We start from the raw sequence: 19,513 nt of genomic DNA, 5'->3' as shown, positions 1-19,513 counted from the left end.
TTTGCCTAGGGAAATGTATAGATTTATGTTCTGAAAAACATGATATATGTGTGTTTTCAACAAATATTTTTGAAAAACTAAATTTTGAATTCTAAAAAATAAGGTGGGTCACGGTTTAATGGCCGTGGCAAAATGTGGGTCCCAGGGTGAGACTAGTTGAGAACCCCTGGTTTAATACATAATAATATTATTTACCAGCTGTTTTTTTTTTTTTTTTTTAAATCTATTACAATTTTAGTACAATCGATTCAAAGAACAAAGTAAAATCAAATCAATGCTTTTAAATCAACCAGCCAGCCCTTGAATTAATGTATATCTAAAGCAAACAATCTGAGAATCTTTAATAAGTGTAATATTAATGAATTCCTCAATGTGTGTGTGTTGCTCACCTGTACTGCTGAGGGCTGAGGGTGGGGCTGCAGCTGCCGTTGCTGTTGACCTGCTCCACAGTGGAGCTGACATCATCGTGGCCCACGTGCAGCATGTTGAGGCTGGCTGCAGTCGGAGGGCTCATCAAATGGGGGTTGTTCAGCAGGGATAGGCTGCTTTCGGCCAGAGCCGCCTACGTAGAAGACGGATAGAGACGTGTGTCAGCCATTGTCCTTCCTTTTTATCCCAGACATCTTTCAAACCTGTTTTATGCCTCATTATATCATCGTAATAAGAGAAGTCTTGATTATTTCTAAAGGTCATCTCAAGGTTTCAGATTCAAAATAAAACACATTCATAAATACAGTATACTCAAAATCAAGGCTTGTAAATGTATTGCATAAGCACAGTCACAGTGTTTAAATGACTTTATTGCTTTCTAATGCTAACACAATAAAATACAGTACACACTCCGATTAGAAGTGAAAATGAAAAAAAACGAAGATAAAACTAAAACACAACCTTTTTTACTGGTGAGTGATATAGAACAGTGGTTCTAAATGAGTGAGAACTCACACTTTAAAGAACATTTTCTAAGAATATTCAGTGTCTCCTGAATTGATTTAATTTGATAGTTTTTATCATTTCTGGTCATCTCCCACCTCGTGTGGGACCTTTCAGTTTAAGTTTGAATCAATATAATTATTATATATGATTATAATATGATTATTATGTTTTTATCGACAAATAAACATCATAAAATCCCATATTTTCTTTATTTTTTTAAAATAAATAAATATTTTCCAATGTCTCTCTCGCAAGTACCCCCTGTAGTACCATCTCGTACTGTACCTTAGGGGTAATCGAGCCCCCATTTGAGACACACTGATGTAGAATAAAGGTTTCATGAAAGCTGCTGCTGGCCTCTTTTGTTACTGAACATGACAAAACACTAGGGGGCACTTACATACAGTGCTTTGCTTAGGTTGAGCTGTACTTACAGAGTAAAGTCCCTGTCAAAACTGTGAGAGTGTGCCTGAGTTGGGATGTGACTCAATGGGAGAATAAAAAGTAAAAAATCTAATTCAGTTTAAACTCAGCGTGACATTAACACGGGATGAGCAGAACCCACAAGTCCAAATAGGAGAATCATCTGCACATATTATCGTTGTTGTCTGAAGGTACAACAAGTTCAACTCCAACACAAAGAGTCCAAAACTATAGCCGTAAATACGATTGTATGTGTGTGTGTCAGTGGGGGTGGTATGTGAGTGTAGCATCTGTGTATGTCTGACAGGCCTTACCTGGTAGCTTGCATTTAGGGATCCAAAGCCAAGGCCTGAAATCATGTTTTTCACCAGAGTCGGGCTTCTATAACACAAACAAACACACAAACAGAAAGAGGCAGGGTGTGAATCACACACGTCACACATGTCACAGTGGGATGTGATGGTGGAGGACCCAAAATCTGGTGAGATCTTAGTGCATGTGCTTGTTTCGGTGCATTTCTTCTGTGTATTGATATGAAATTACGGATCTCATGCATGTTTTGCACAAGTTCAGGAAGTGTAATATCGTTTAATGACATCTGATGAGGGGAAGCCGATGTGTGAACTGACGCCGACATGACAGCAAAATGGGTAAACACTGAACTCTGAGACGAAATTGGGTGGATTTTAATGGAAAGTCGGAGGCTCTACACATACACAGACTGTAAACAGATGCTCAAACCATCTGATGTGCATGAGTACATGAGTGTGCGGAAACATGCCAACTTTCCCTGGTGGTTTCGATTGAACATCTGTTTATGTATGCTAACAAGGATTTTTTTCTACCTTGTATCTGACACAGCTGCTCACTAATCCACACACACGCACGCACGCACACACACACACACACACACACACACACACGCACACACACACCAATATGTTTTTTTTTTACTTTATTCCTAAGTTATTGCCTCTTGGTAATAATAGGGCCATTTATGCAATCATTGTGTCAGCACTCATAAGCTCACACTCACATCAGTCTCGACTATGCACCAGCCACAGGAAAATCACAATGACTGCACTGTGCACCCGGAGGCCCAATATTTGAATTATTCAAGGTGTGGTCAGAGTTAGAAAGGCAGAAATTGAGGCCGCAGTGTTTCTTAGTAAAAACTTTTTCACCCATCTTGCACGAATAACCACTGGACCATTCGATAGTGGGCTGCACACCTGTCTCACTACCGGTCAAAAGTTTTAGAAAACCCTAATTTTTCCAGTTATTTATTGCAATTCAAGTTGTGCAAGTCCAATGAATAGCTTGAAATGGTACAAAGGTAAGTACTGAACAGCCAGACGTTAAAAAAAAAAAGGTTTGGTTACCCAAAACTGTAAAATAATGTAGATTTCAGAATTATTCATTTTCTGGCTGATATCTTACTGTAGTTTACATTAAGGCCTGATTTACTACAGTACAATCCCAAATATTCAGGTCGTTGTGTTCACTTGTTGCACATGACAAAGACTTTCACTACGTTAATAAGACAAGCAAAAGAGATGAAGTCCACCCAGGGTAAATTAGTAATCTGTGCACATATGCATGGTGTGATAATGCAATGGAGTGAGTGAGGACACACAATATGAAAAGTTAAAGGGAGAGGCCAATAGACACGCTGCTAAATTACAGCTAACGCTACAACTTGGAGATATTTTCTATCATATTGTTAATTCATAGTTTACATTTTACTTAATGTGTTGTTTTAATTTTATTTTGAAAACATTATTATACCTCCAACTGGGGAAAACTAAAGTTTCCAAACAGAAGGTAAGGCCTGGTCATTTCAATGTGAACAACTCTGAATGTAGGAGGGAAAAACGTGACACTTGAAGCTGTCGGTGAGAAAGTTATGAAAGCAAAAGGAAACAGAAAGAATAAAAAAGTATTATTTTAATTCATTCATTCATTTAAAAAATGTTGACTCTGGCAGGAACGATCCTACGTTGCCTTATTTATCTGTCTGACTCCTTCACACCTGCAGCCATCGTGCGTAAAGCTGACAGTTAACCTCCCTGTCAAACATGACGGTGTGTTCTACATAGTAAAATGGAAATGTCAGTACATGTGGGTGTTGAATTCAACAAAATCCTAAAATATATATTTTAAATCTGTAAACATCAGTTGAGAGGTGAAACTGTAGGCCAACACCTGCCTCTAAGGTACCAGTGTGGTAGAAAACCACTTTATGCTGGTGAACACTAGCATTGTGTCTGTAATCTGCGCTGGATCTTGCCTGCGATGTAGAACACCATTCATCATGGAGCATAATTTTCTAATCCTTTATAGCACCTGGTGAGCCGTGGGCCCTACTGGACAGCGTCGCGACCACGCCTGATGTTTGGGGACATGCCCACGACAATGCAGGGAGCAAAAAGCTCATTTGAGCACACAGGTGCTGAAACAGCACCCAAACATTGTGTCGTGTACAGTGTGTGCACGTGATTGTGTGCGCTTACCCGGTCATCTTTGGTGGTCTCCTCTTTTGGTATTCAACTTCATCCACGGTCCAGACGGCGCCCTTCACGTTTTCAACGCGAACAAAGCACTTGTGCAGACTCAGGTTGTGGCGCACAGCATTCTGGGAGGAAAAAAAAAAAAAAACAAGAGAGGGATTTTTATTAGGAAAAAAAAGCAACTTAAACTTTAAGTTTATAAAAAATCTTATTTGTTCAAAAATAATTCAATGATGTTTACTGACCATTTTTCTTTATTTTTTTTTTACATATAGTTGATTTTGTAACGGTGACTAAAAAAGCTATTATCTGATCACCATCTACTAATACAAAAATATGAAGCTTTTACTGCTGATTTTAATGTTCCTATTGATTTATAAGCTTTGAAATGTTTACTGTTGCACTTTTTGATCATGTAAAGCACATTGAACTGAATTACATTTGCCTTGCCTAAAAGATGCAGAATGTACGTTTTTTTCTCTTGAAGAAACCATTATTTATTATTATTATTATTATTATTATTATACATAAACATATATATATATATAACAAGCTAAAAACAACACAATGGCAGATCTCAACTTCACTTTTTCCACCCATCACACCCTCAGTATGGCACTAATTCAAGGCAGCAGTTCTCTAGTAGTGTTATTTTATCGCAGAATGTTTCTAATCATTCATCAGCACACACACACACACACACACACACACCCACACCCACACACACACACACACACACACACACACACACACTGCTCTCAGACAGCCAGGCAGGCAGGCGGGCACACCGCTATCTTGGTTTCAACCCCCCAGGGACAGGCCTCCCTTTTCATCTGCTATTTGTAGTTTGTTCATGCCCAATTTCATTACCAATTTTAATTCGTCTATAATTAAATCCTGCATATTCTCTCTGACACGCTGTTCTAAGCCGAGAGGGAGGGACAGGCCAGGCATGCATCACTCCTTGCTATAATTACACACACGCACACACATGCAAACACAGGCATACACACGCACACACGTAATTACACAAGCCATAATCAGCGGAGGAACCCTTTCTCCCCCGCATCCTCTCAACCCTCGAGCCGTGATGCTAAGTTTTGTAAATGAGTCTGACCCCAATCTCTGCCCGCCACCCTGACAGTGCAAACACACACAGACACGCAACACAGAGGCGCGCGCCAGACACCGGTGCTTCCGCAGTGCCATTTGCATTCGTCTGCGTGATGAAAGCCTAATTTTCCCGGTTAAAACATTAGCAGTCATTTACAGTGGGTCACAGCACATGTGCCGCTCATCTCCACACCCTCTGACGGAGGCAACAACATTTGGAAGAAACCATCAAAAATTGAGAGGGAAGAAAATCTAATAAAACATGACAATACTCTGAATTTCCCATCAGGCGAACAGATCCTATTGGTCAGAGAAAAGAAAACATGAGAACTATACGTCGTCCTGTCATTAATCAAACTTATTAACGTAGCAGGTGATTTAATCATCCCATGCTTTTTTAAAAGTACTTCTATATGGTCACTTCCTTGTTCTCAAGCACTGGAAGTCAAGGTAACACATCATGTAGAGCAGAGGTCACCAACATGGTGCCCAGGTAGCCCACATGGACCATATGAGGGAGCTCTAGTAACCAATTAGTTCCATCTAAAATCTGATTTACTTTCCAGGATTCAAACTCACAAAGATAAATATATATGACAGATGTAGTTAGTACTAATTATTATTAATATTTTTTAAATGTATTTATTTTTTCCAGGCATGTGACATTTAGTACATTTTGTGCAATCACATTATCATGTAATTATATTTTATGAAAATGTAGTTATACAAAAAAATCTATAAACTATGTTTAAATAGACCCACACATACTTATAAACATACATACATACATATCTCATATCTGGTTAGCATGCCTGAAAAGGGGTATAAAGAAGTAAACTTATCAAATCTTACCCCATCTCCACTATTTAATAGTTATATATTATAATTGTCTTTCTGTATTAAAAACAGTATTATATAAGTAAATATTAGAGATGTGAAAAAAAATCGATTTCACAATATATCGCAATTTTTTTAGTGCCGATTTAATTATTTTTTTTATTAACTTTTTTTGTATTTAATCAATATTTTCGTGTATTTGTGTAATATTTCAGCGGTTACAGTGCTTTCAATGTGTTGCAATGGTTACTTGATTGATGATGGCAGTGTGTAATGCAATATTTATGTATGCACAGGCATTTTATTTTCATATAATCTGTTCAGATCAGTGTTTAAACTGACACAACAGGAAAACATATAATTTTTTCTTATTTTTGTGCATTGTCAGTAACTCAGGGTGATTTATCCTTAATGTTCTCACTTACAGTTGCTACAATGCCGTCAAGTATTGCGATACGTATCGTATTGCAACATCCTTGCCAATACTTACCCCTAATAAATATAACAGTAAGACTGTTATCTAATATATACATATATACAATATTCACACATATACATATTTATCAGATATACACACACACATATACAAACAAAATCTCAAGTTTGCATTCGTATACATTCATTCACACAGTGCTCCCCTTCCCTTCTAAATAATGCTGCACCTGAAGTGTTAGCATTAAATTACCATCTTTAAATGTTTATTTTCACTAAAACATCATGACCAATGTTTTTAAGTGTTGCAGATTTGGTGTATTGTCAGTTGTATGTTCTAAAATGCAAGGTGGAATTTCATAAAACATGCCTTAATTGTTACCTTTTACAAATGTTACATGTTATACGATCAGTTAAAAGTTGTTTGTTAGAAGATAGTAAATTAGGAAGATGATAATTTTCTAAATGAAATCAAACAATTGAATAAATGAAGAGTTGTATGTTTAAACCTAAACATTTCCAACCTATTGAAGTTACTATAGCCTTCCTTAATATCTTAACCTCTGAATAAAGTGAGACCATGAACATATAGTATTTAAGAAGTGGTTTTTGTATTCTACAGTATTCAGTACCTAAGAAGTAGCTCACAGTTTCAGAAAGGTTGATGACCTCTGATGTAGAGTTTTGATGAAAAAATATAATTCACAACTTTCATTATTTCAATCATTCTCTACATCTGAATGTTAGAGGACAGAAAAACTGACCCCAGTCCATCAAGTGATAAGTATTTTTCCACCTTTGGAAAAATTCTTTGCACTTGAATCTTTACCTCTCTCTGCCATCCTTCACATTTTCTTTATTCTCTTCAACCTCTCACTCTCTGATCAATGACTTCCACTCCATGACACTGCTGATCTCCTCATGAAATATAACAGCTTATTAAAGCACATACATCTCTACGGCCCAATTTGACTCGCTCAGCTGCCTTATATATACATACGGCCATGCCTGGATATATTTAAAGGTCGGCAAGTTCAAGCACAGGAAGCGGCTGGCAAACATTAAAAGTTAAAATGTATAAAAGTCAGATGAGAAGGTGCAGATATTCCTAGCTACCCTGTTCCTTAACCTTCTATGGACCTCAGTCCTTCTCTGCCATCTCATTCCTTCCCACTCACTTTGGTCCATTAGAGTCTGGCTGTGGTTACCCTTTTTCTCACTCTCTGCCTCATTCCCTCACTTTCCCTCGACCTGACACCCAAATTAGTGCGAGTGTTCAGAAGAGGTGGGTCAGCACCTACACTGCAGGGATTAGACCAGGTGTGTGTGTGTGTGTGTGAGAAAGAGAAAGCTAAGGATAAAGAAAGCTTATTTAATGTGTGATAGCAAACAGTGTTTAAGATTGGTGTTTCTAATGAGGCTGCATTATGGCTTGATGTGCTGTTACTGATGTCAAAGAGGTTAACACTTGACATTCTGCTTTGGAGTTGGTGTAATTGTACAGGTCTGAAACAAAGGAAAGAAAAATAGAAGAAAGAACGTGTCTCTATTCAAGGTGTAGATGAGTGTTACCACACATTTGTGTTTTCATTAGTTTTCCTGCTTATGTCTTGTGACAGGACATGGATTTATTCTAGCCATAAAAAGCGAGATTCCAGCGGTGATACGTGCAAAATTAGAGATATATTCAGCGTAATGGTTGTGAGACAGTGGAATGTTTTCTTACCTTCCATGTGGCCGTGTTTCTCCTGAAATAGGCAAACTTTCGCGTAAACCAGTTGTAGATCTCGTTGAGTGTCAACTGTCTGTCTGGGGATTCCAGAATGGCCTGAAAAAGGAAAGGAATCACTTTAGAGGAGGATAAACGAAAAGAAAGTGAGGGGAGAAGGATTACTGAGTCAACTTACGTGACGTATAAGAGAGGCGTAGGTAAACGGAGGCCTGACATCAGCGTTCTTGTAAAACTCACAGTTCTGAGCGAGCTCTGGGGATCAAATTGAAATTGAAATAATGTGAAAATTATTATTAAATGTACCTTTAATGGACACAGAACATCAAACCACTTGATGTGTATCAGATATCAGATATCAGATATCAGGAGGAAATGGGTTAATGTGGCCTGTGAAGGTAATATAACAATATGATATGAAACACTCCAAGTGCAGAAAGAACTTTATGAATTAATTGGTGGGTCATTCCATGTCATTTCACAAATGGCCCATGCACTTCGGTCTCAATTCTTTTTTTTTTTTTTTTTTAACCAAATGTTCCCTAGTTATTCAATAAACACATAGTACATTTTTAGTTTGATCAGATAAACACTTTTTTTTTTTAGATATGGCCAATTTAGTGACGGGCGCGTTCTCATTTTTCTTACTTTTTCAGCTTCCAATATCTCAGGAACTACATCACATAGGAAAGTGAAATGTGGTTTAGTAATACAGCTCCACATTTTCTCTCAGAATATACACGTTACTAGTGAAAAACAAATAACCAATAAATGATTACAAGACACAGAGGCAAGCTACAATGGTCTCATGTAAAGGATTTTCAATATTCACAAGTGGTGAAATAACCCAAAGTAGGGGTCCAAAATAAAACTGAAGAAGTCGTATCAAGAAAAGGTTTATATCCCAAGAAAGAGGAACCTATATGCTATAAATTACAACAGAGATCAGGTTTTTTCTTACATTCCCACATGCCAATGAAAATAGTAAAAAAAAAGTATTTTTTCGAATTTCTAGTGACTGTCACCCAAGAACCAATGGATCTATCTGACTGTGATATGAACAGTCTATGTGCATGGGTCAAAGATGATCAAATTACAGAGAGCTAAGGCATTTGCTAAGTTGTTCACTGAAGACCCAAACATGTTCGAGCCCGAAACCCTGAAAAACTTTTATCCAAATTTGAGGGCCTGGCATGTCCACCAGATTGTAAGAGAATATGTGGAGATGCATTACTATACCAAGTTTCAGTTTCCTATGTGGTGTAGTTCCTGAGATACTGGAAGCTGAAAATAAAAGAAAAATAATGACACACAAAAATGGACACATATCCCCCCTCACTATATTGGCCATATCTTAAAAAGTATTCATCCGATCAAGCTAAAAATGTACATTGTGCTTATTGAATAATAAAGGGTAAAATGATAAAACATAAAGGAGGAAACATGATGTTGATATCAAAGTAAACGGTTGCTTGGTTGTACCTGAGGCGATAGGGGTGCAGTACTTGTCAGAGTTGCGCCGACGTATGGGCCCGACACCGTGCGTGTGAGAGTGGGAGTGTGTGTGGAGGCTGGACGAGCTGATGACCGAGGGTCCCTGGCGCAATGGGGTGATGGGGGTGGCAGCTGAAGTTGGTGGGTGGGGGAGACCCTCTGGGTAGGCGTCGCATTCCCGTTTTAACAGAGAGCCACTGGAAGCCAGGTTTAACTGGAAAAAAAGACACACACACACAAATTAGGTCCCAACATTTTTTGTTTTTACACATGCACAAATAAACAAAGTTATTATGAAATTCCTGCTACTTCTAAACTAAGCCTATCCTATATTTTTCACTGCATATGATGAGAAACACATTCATCCACTACACAGCTGACACAAAGGAGGCAACCAATGACAGGTACATTTACATTTACTCCTGTATGCTATTTATAGACTGTAATTAACCCGACATTCACATTTTCTAACTGTTGGAGGAGACCTTGTGCGTGAAAAGGTGGAATCTAACCCGCAATCTGTGGCACCACAGAATGACCCAAAAAACATATTTCCCTTGCCATTAATTACCCTGTTGTAATTTATTCAATGACTTCAGAAGCCTTTAATTTACATCATAGAACATGCTGTCATCTAGGAAATAGGACAAATCAGCTGCATTGATTATTATGTTCTATTATGTAACAGTTAAAAGAACACGATTTGAAACTTACTCAAAAATGATAATAAAAAAAAAAAGTGTAGTAAAGTCCAGTTCTGATATCTACCTGCAATCATATTTACTCTGTAATTTTTACTCTCTGCCGAGCATTGAAATGGTCAATAAAAATGTAAATGAAGATAATCTAAATCTGGACATATTGTTGCGTTAGTCATGGGGTGTTAAACTCATTTTAATTCCTGTAAGACAAAGTGGGTCGGACCAGACAAAAACTATCATAGTGAATTATTAAATATGACCATTTCAACTTTCTTCCTTTGTTTTAAATAGGGTCATATTTTTACAAACATCTGTTATTTGTCTCTTCATGCTTCAATTGGTATTGTATTTTGTAAATTAGTTCTTTAGATACTTAGTATAATTAGATCCAACGGAAAGATTCAAATCCATGTTTTAGAAAATACAAAGAAGAATATAAAATATCTTTCTCAAATTTCCATCAGTTATTGCACTGTAATGGTGTCACTGGTAAGAAAGACCCTATTTATTGTTTACAGAAAGCACTATTGGAGATACTTATTCGTTTACATTGGTATGTTGACACTTATTTACAGAAATGTTGCACTAAAATAGTGTCACTGTTCATAGGACACTTTAATTTATTGTCTTTCAGAGATAGAAAATAAAAATTGTATTTTTTTCACTTAACCTTTTTTTCTTCTTGTTACGTCATAGATTATCGTAGATTGATTTCTGACCGATACATCGATAATCGCAGTATTGTCATATCGTGAGATAATCGCTATCATTCGCTTTGTATCGCGTATCGTATCGTAAGGTACCCAGAGGTTCCCACCCCTATTAGCCACTATCAACAACTAATGCTAACTCACTTAAAGCTTTCAGCACTCTCAGTAAATATGTGGGCCTATCATTTGCACCGAGCCACACACACTCTTTCCACATATTTAAACACAACACTGGATGCAATTAACCCTAAGCTTACAAAAGCAAAACCACAAGACGGCATGTTTGGAGGGAGGAGGAAACACACGCACGCACACACACACACACACACACACACAAACACATGCACTCTCTGTGGTGGCTAAGTCTTCTCGGTCCAATTTGGTGCAATTAGGCAGAGCCTTGCATGTGGGTGCAGGCATACACACACATACACACACACACACACACATACAACCAGTACTCCCAGTTTCTGGAGGACACAGGGAGTAGGGTGCTAGTTTAGGACTAATTAAAACCAGTGTGTGTTTGGGTGTAGAAGTGTGTGCGTTGTCTCGATGTATGTAAAACATGAGAATCACCTCCTCTGCACTCTCTGTACCATTTAAACTGTGGATGGGGGCGGGGCTCTCTAACAGGTACTTCATTAAAGCTTCAACCCTGCCCCATCACCACGGCAACAGTGGAACACTGTTAATTGAGGCCAAGCTTTGTTTCCATTCCCGATGCCCCTCCTCTGCCCCTCCTTCTCCAATCCCTGACCCTGAGGCACGTCTCCAGTGGTGACAGAACACGCCTCTTCCTGATTTCCCATTAGATGATAATGGCAGCTGATCCCCCTGCGATCAACACATCATGCACACACACCAAAAAACACAAACACACGCACGCGCGCGCACACACACACAACATTGCCACTCGGCTGCTCCCATTTATATCCTCAAATTAAGACACTCTACCTCTAATTGACAATTAATTTCAACATCTTCATATTTTAATAAGACTCCTCGTCAGTCTGAATGATAAAATATTCATTACACACCTCCCCAACTAGTGCAGACACACACACACACGAACTACAGCAAATTTCTATTATTTCGCAAACTGATAATATTTACGAATAAGTAGAAAAAAAATAAAAATGAAAAGAATAAAGTCACTGGGGACAGGAAGACAGCCATGTGCTCAAGTTCTGGTGGCTTTTCTGATTATCTTAGTATATTTTTTAATGTCTATAAATTTAGTTTAAATAAATCAGGGTTTTGTGCATTCCTGTCGTTTTCTATTTCTCTATGTGTCAGAAGAGAACTGTAACAGAAGTTGGCTGGATGGATGAGACAATGACTGATTGTGTGAACAGTTGAAATATAGAAATTACATGATTAGAGAAGTATAAAGGGACATTAAAATGGTCTAAAATATAGGAAGTTGAGTACAAAAAGATTCGGCACAAAACAATGTGTGCTTAATCAGAGTCGGCGCTGAGATTTTTTTGAAATAACCATCACTGGCCAATAGGGGGGGTCGTTATCAAGGTAGACAGAGTGGGAAACACAAAGTCCCACAAAGAGAAAAGTTAAAGAAACTGATGAAATAAATGAATAAGTGGGTTGGTGTATACTATACTCACAGGTTGGTTAAAAGGCTTTGGCTCTGAAGGCCTCATGTGCAGGTGGGTCATCATGGCCTGGAGTCGCTCACTCTCTTTGGCCAACTGGAAAACACAAATGACACAGACAAATACCAGTTATCACATTGCATCAAACCTATGGATTATTTTAACATGCTAAAGATGTTCTGACCCCACGCACAGAGATGGACCTGGGAGTCTGGCATCTTCTCTCACACACACACTTTCACACTCGCCTGCAGACACAATGAACCCTATACTTTGTTAACTTCTGCTTAATGGGGGCTATGTGTGTGTGTAAACAGCAGTGCACAAGAATAAACATGTAGCCTCCAGAAATAATGACTTACACCCAGACGGATTGCTCTATTACCACATCACACACATCAGTGATGTGTGTGTCAGGGTGTAAATATGCTATAATATGTAAACCCAGTGCCATCCAAGGTCTGTATGTGAGGGATGTCTGTGACCTGGTCAGGGGTGAAGAGAGAGATGAATGCAATGAGAGAGAGAGAGAGAGAGAAAGAGAGAGAGAGAGAGAGAGAGAGAGAGAGAGAGAGAGAGAGAGAGAGAGAGAGAGACGGCTGTTTCGATGTGATGTGACATGGACTGCCTCTCTGTCACTTTGGGTTCCCTGGTGGCAGCTTCAGATCTGAGCTAAACGCAGTTTACCAATGCTGCCAAACATAAACGCTAACCCTAATGCTTGACTGTTAACCTACTCCCCCAAACAACATGAATTTGAAAAAAATGTAGGTTAGGCCTTTCATTTCTTTCTGGATTCAAAAAACAAAAAAAAAAATGTTTTTATTACGTTGGAGATTCAGCAGCAGCATTTTCTTTTTCCTGACATTCTGCATTGAGAGCCCTGCACTGCTTTGCGAGCTCCTTGGAATCATCCCTAAACACCAGCTTGTGTGTCTCTCATTCCTCTCCTCTCCACCTCCCTTCCTCTACGCTAGTGACCAGAGAAGCTTTATAATTGGAGCAGCGATGGCAGCTTCCCTGCTGACTGCTCCTTTTAAATTACAAGCTCCACTGCTCTCCATAAACTCTGCCCTGTCTCAGACAAGTTACTGCCATTGACAGGCTGAAACAGTCTTTATTAGTTTGTTTGCGAGCAAATGAAAATGAAGTATGTGTGCGTGCGTGCGATTCGAGTGTTTGCTTGTGTTTGACCCACCTGTATCTCCAGCTGCTGAACCACCTGCATCTGGACTCGGCACTGAGCAGTGCTGCGGTCATCGAGAGCGTGCTCATTGTTCAAGTGCCTGCAGGGAGAGGATGGGACATATCACATGATCAGTGTTGGTTAAGTTTCTGGGAGTAAGCTGATATTTTCCAAAAAAAAGAGATCAAAGCATAGCAAGTCCCAATTTAATAAAGATTTCCCAGTCACTGGGATTACCGCTTAATCGATTGGCTGGTTCAGAGTGATGAAGTAATGAAGCTCAGCTCTTTTCTTTAACCTGAGCTGTTGGGGCGCATTGAAAATAAATCATAATCTTAAAAGTTTATTTTGTCTAGTGAATAACGCAGCAGCTGTGTTTAGTGTCTGCGCACTTCATTGGTGCTCAGTGAGCCATAATCCAAGGCAACCACCTGGATATGAGCTCATGTGTTATCACACAAAAAGCCTTATCTTAAGACTCCTTGCTAGCTCTACTCCACTTATTAACATTGCTACACGTGTGTACCAATGTATCGTATGGAGGAATGGTGGCGCTGGATGATTCCTGAAACGTGGGAGGACCTGTGGCCTTCTGATCTTTTCCAGCACACTCCCCCCCTTCCTTTCTCTCTTCCATCTCGTTTGCTGATCTCTGTCATCGCCAAGGTTATTCTCAGGTTGCCTGGTGTCTGCGTGTGTGTGTGTGTGTGTGTGTGTGTGTGTGTGTGTGTGTGTGTGTGTGTGTGTGTGTGTGTGTGTGTGTGCACATGGAAAGGGATCACATTTCTCTCTTGTGGTAATCCTTAAGAAACTACTTCTGGGATTTTGATACTGTGAACATTTATGAAAGCGTGCGACATAAATACTTGTTTGTGTGAGTCTTTGAGAAAGTTGGAAGTTGGAGAGTATCAAGTGGAAACTAGAAATGAAAGAAAAACAATGATGTCATGGTATGGCTAATCTCGTCAGATAGATGGCTCAACGGACGTGCACGGTCATACTAAAAACATGATCTCACCCTTCCTCTTACACTCTCTCTCTCTCTCACTCTTCTATGAATTTCTTTCTCTGTCTTTGTCACTTTCGCTAGTGTCCACCTTTCTTCACTTATCGTCCCACACACACACAAGTCAACAAAGGCCTGGGATTCACTCTCAGTTCAACTGAATCAGCCCCAAACACTTCCCTCTCTCTCTTCAGCCAGGCTGTAAACAGTAGCACAGTTTTGGTTTTTTTTCGATGTGTTCCGACAATGAGGCTCTGTTACTTCTCAGAGTGCTGGCAGACAAGGCTTAACCCACATTACAGCTTCAACGACCACAGCCAGAGTATTATACCAGAGGACAGGGAAACGGGAGGAGGGAAGGGAGGAGAAAGAAAAAAAAAAAAGGAGCTGAAACATTGGAGTGTCTCCCAGCTAAGTTTGTCTTCCTCTACCCTCTTTTCCCTCCTGAGGCGATGACTAAGGCTGCTGGAAGGGAGTGCACTGTTGGTCTGAGGGCATTATCTCTGTGCCGCTTCCTCTGTTTTTGCATCACCCTGTCTTTCACACACACACACACACACACACACACACACATACACACACTGTGCAACACTATCTCGCGCTCTTCTTTCGTCTGCCTTGCGGCTATACGTAAAATCAGACACCAAACAACAGCTTTCCTTTCCAAACTTTCCCAGCAGGCTGCTTTCATCCTTTGATGCGACTGTCCAATGCCATCACAATCACTGCACACTCCGCTGTGATTATTATTTGGGAGCATATGTGAGTTCACATTTCATCATGCAGGACTATAATGCCGACATGCATTCACTGTTCAAAAAAGATAAGAGTTCCAGATTGATAATGTGTGCTGCAGGGGAAGGTCACTCGGGTGTCTGACTAAGAGAGAGGAGGTGAAAACTGTTTTAAAACTGGCCAAAAATAGTCAAAAGAGTGGTGGGGAGATTAAAAATCATATTTGACTAAAAACACAGCAAAAATGAAAGTTACTTTTCTACAGATACAATAAAAGTCTAACTTTGAAAATACAATTTCATTATAAAACATTATAAAATGTATAAGAAGTGAGGAGTGACACAGGAAAGCCTGTTGTCAAAGACAAAAGAATGTTTATACCAAATGTGATGTAACAGATTGCAAAAAAATGTAATAGATTGAACTTCAGTGATGTGCGTGGGGTGACATGTGCATTACTCCAAAAATTCACTTTGCTTTGCTGCATCTTTTGTTTACACCGGAGATCTACTTCAAATACTTTGTTAGGTTTGAGTGTTTCCCATGTGTTTGAAACTTTATCCTTGAAAGTTACCCACTCGGGATGCGACTTCTGTATGTTTTTGAAGAAGAATTGTGGGTTAAAGGTATAGAGGAGGATTTCCCTGAAGTTTAGAAATGAAACGCCCTCTCCACTTTTTGAAAAAATGCACATGCACAACACTCGACCTGCTCCCAAGACGGAACGCCTATTACAAGAGTGCGAGAGAGCGTGCACTAGCCCAGTTTTTCTCGTGCACAGCTCTGTCTATAAGTTGGTGTCTGCACATACAAGCATATACCCGGTGAGAACGGTGAGCTTCAATAAATGGTTGAAACCATAGCTCACAAGACACATAAACACTTGTAAAGTTGCGTTCACACCGAACGCGACTGTAGCGACTGCAGTCGCTTCAATCGCCCGTGATGAGTTGCTTGAACATAGTGGTGCTGCCTAAGCTCTACAGACAGTGACGGCCAGGGGAGTTGTCACGTGAAGTCACTTAAAAAGTTCAAATTTTTCCACTTTTAGCAACTAGGTTGTGCTTGACTAGTCGCTCGGGAGATAACTTGAGATTCATTTATATTTATTTGAATGTAATCTAGTTGCTTCAGTCACTCCAGTTGCGTTAAGTGTGAAAGCACCTTTAGTGCGCATGTGCAGCAAGCAAAAACTAGCTGGGGACGAGCACGTATGACAGCCTTATGTCAGAATGATTGACAATTAGGAGGACCAATAGTCTAGATCAGGGGTTCTCAACTGGTCTCACCCTGGGACCCACCATTTTACCACGGTCATTAAATTGTGACCCAGTTTTTTTTTTAGAATTCAACCACAAATTAATTTTTTCTCAATTAGGAAAAAAATGGTGGAAAAGACGGTGAAATTGGATTTTAAAAGTTGCAAATTAGAGTGGCCAAAAAGGGTTGAAAGTGTCAATATTTGCAAATTATGGGCCTGACAAATCGTGAATGTGGTTAAATTGGCAAAAATAAGAATGAAAAATGGTGAAAAGAGATTAAAAGTGGGTCAACACATGACATTGATGGGAAAAGTGTTGGAAAGGGTTTAGAAGTACAGAAAATGCCTTGAAAGTGCAAAATATGGCAAGAAAAAGTGCTGAAAATAGTTAAAAATATGATACGTTGGGTGTAGTTGCAGAAAAAGGTTAAAAATAAGCAAAAATGAGCTTCTAAAGGCATCTGGCGACCCAATCCCAGTGTCTCGCAACGCCAAATGGGGTACCAACCCCAAGGTTAAGAACCCCTGCTCTAATTCAATCCAAAACATAACCTTTGCAATTGTGTGCTAAAATATTAAATAAAATACAACAGATATATTGACTTGTTTCAGTCACATACTCAGTGCTTAAAATCTGTGTATCTCTGACCTTTACGTGTTACATGTTAAGAGAACCTGGGAACTTACTTGATGAACTGTCCCATATCCTCACATAGTGCTTCACAGCCTGGCCACTTGCACTCTCCATGGCCATAGAGGGGATGAGAGCTGGCATGCTCCTCATGACTGTGGAAAGCAACACAGAAGATGAAATTAGTCTCTTTTATGAGCCTGAGAAAATACTTTGAGAGAGACAGAAACATTTATGAAATTTGGTTTGATTTAAAAAACATGTCACCACTGCTGCTGTTCAACCCACAATACAACAACACAGTCAACTTGTTGCATAGCTACATAAGATATTGAGCAAACCCAGCTGCTGTATACACCCTTAGCCAAGAAGCAGAGTGTTAATATGCCGTATTTTCACAAACAGAAACCAATTCTGTAAACCATGTGGAAAAGCAGATCGAACAGCCCCCATACCTGCCATCTGACACTGCTTAGCAAGCATTAGTTTGTACAATTTGTAAAGCCTTTCAGTCATTTTGTCAAGTCCATGACCTGTCTGTCATTGCCGTGGATTTTCCATGTGTGCGTATGTTGTTTGCGTGTTCTTAAGTTTCGGGAGTTGACACAGGACCAACCAGCCATGACCATTTGGCACAGGCTGCGTCACACTGTGGATGCTGTGAAGTGGTTAGTAGTCACACACTTGAGTGTGTCTATCTGTTTGTATGTTTTAGCCTCTGTGCATGTTGGAATATGTGTTTGATGATGAAAAACTAGACCAGGTTTAGTTTGGATCTGAGGTATAATAACTATATCTATGGTGTGTGTGTGTGTGTGTGTGTGTGTGCACGTGTGTGTGTGTTAATGCGGTGGGTCCAGTAGCAAATGTGGTTTAGACCTGGCCCTTCGCCGACAACTTCTGTCTCCACATTTCCGTGTGTGTGTGTGCACGCGCACGTGTGTGTGTGTGCACGCGTGTGTGTGTGTGTGAGCTACTGGAATGGGGATTCTCCCAAATCAACATCAGAAGTCCAACTAACAAAAAACATTTGTCTTGCAGATGAAACGCTTTCCCTCCTTTAGATTTCTGCCTCCTACTGATCCTATGTGTGTAGACTGAGGTCCTGGAGTGCATGTTCAGTGTGTGGTGTGTGTGTGTGTGTGTGTGTGTGTGTTGGCTGTGGGTTTAGTCAACTCAGAAGCAACCCAGACAGCAGACATGACAAACTATTGAAAACCACATACTCCCTGCACAACAGCCATGCATTATTATCACAAGCACAACTGCTCGGGTTAAAAAAAAGATGAATCCTTTGAATCCTTTGAATGGCCCCGAGATCAATTCAGTCCTAAAATCAACCATTAATACCTATTTTCTATTGCGTGAATATTTTTAATACTGCACCAAGTCAGAGTCACTTTTTACTATTTACAAAATTAGATTTCTGAGGATCTCTTTCATTTTCAAGTAAAATTGGATCTGTGACTATCTTGAACCAAATCACATTGAAATGTGGATCAAATTGAATTGGTCCCTTGTGAATCGAAGCAAATCAATACCAAGCTCTAGTGATTAAGTTGATAAAATGATTGTTATCCTCTTAAAACCAGGTGAGTGGGCGAGGATCAGCTATCCATAAGTCAGAATCAGAATGTTTTATTGCCAATGTTGATGAACACAATTCACAACTAGGAATTTGCTTTGGTTTACAGGTGCAATAGCAAACAATAGAATAGAATACATTCAGTAAAAATAAAATAAAATAATATAAAAATAAGGCATGCAATAATATGTTCTTGATAATAATATAATATATATACTCAATAGATAAAATATAATAATATATACAATAAACATGTCGTCAGTGCAGGCTATTAAGGACATGATTTATAAAGTGACCCAGATTTATAGCAGTTATAAGGTGTTAAGTGTGTAGAGAATGTGCAGAAGTCCACTGTTAGAGTTTTTGGTGTTTCTTTCTGTTTGTCTACATGTATGTGTTTGCGTGTGGAAATGAACACGCTACTTACTGGCTGCTGGGGGGTTGGCTGCCTTTGGAGTAAAGGGGGACATGGTCGTCTCCACTGTCTGCCTTGGTGAAGGAGGATATCCACTCAAACAGTCCTGGCTCTGAAAGATGGAGACAAGCTCATGAGCATCCAACACAGCCTCAGTACAGTGTGTTGTGGGTGTGTGTGTGTGTGTGCTCAA

General features: G+C 39.5%; 1 protein-coding gene across 1 annotated transcript in view; it reads right to left on the bottom strand.

Annotated features, from left to right (window-relative positions):
• foxp4 (forkhead box P4) overlaps positions 1 to 19,513 on the bottom strand; it is a 108,382-nt gene that overhangs the window by 5,600 nt on the left and 83,269 nt on the right. Inside the window, 10 exon segments of the mRNA XM_028445924.1 lie at positions 390 to 562; positions 1,674 to 1,740; positions 3,873 to 3,994; positions 7,978 to 8,079; positions 8,159 to 8,235; positions 9,463 to 9,688; positions 12,514 to 12,597; positions 13,700 to 13,787; positions 17,377 to 17,475; positions 19,333 to 19,338. Coding sequence (XP_028301725.1) covers positions 390 to 562; positions 1,674 to 1,740; positions 3,873 to 3,994; positions 7,978 to 8,079; positions 8,159 to 8,235; positions 9,463 to 9,688; positions 12,514 to 12,597; positions 13,700 to 13,787; positions 17,377 to 17,475; positions 19,333 to 19,338 — 1,044 coding nt within the window.

This window comes from Gouania willdenowi, chromosome 5 (genome assembly GCF_900634775.1).
Source record: "Gouania willdenowi chromosome 5, fGouWil2.1, whole genome shotgun sequence".
Taxonomy (NCBI): domain Eukaryota; kingdom Metazoa; phylum Chordata; class Actinopteri; order Blenniiformes; family Gobiesocidae; genus Gouania; species Gouania willdenowi.
This window is presented reverse-complemented; position numbering and strand designations above follow the sequence as displayed.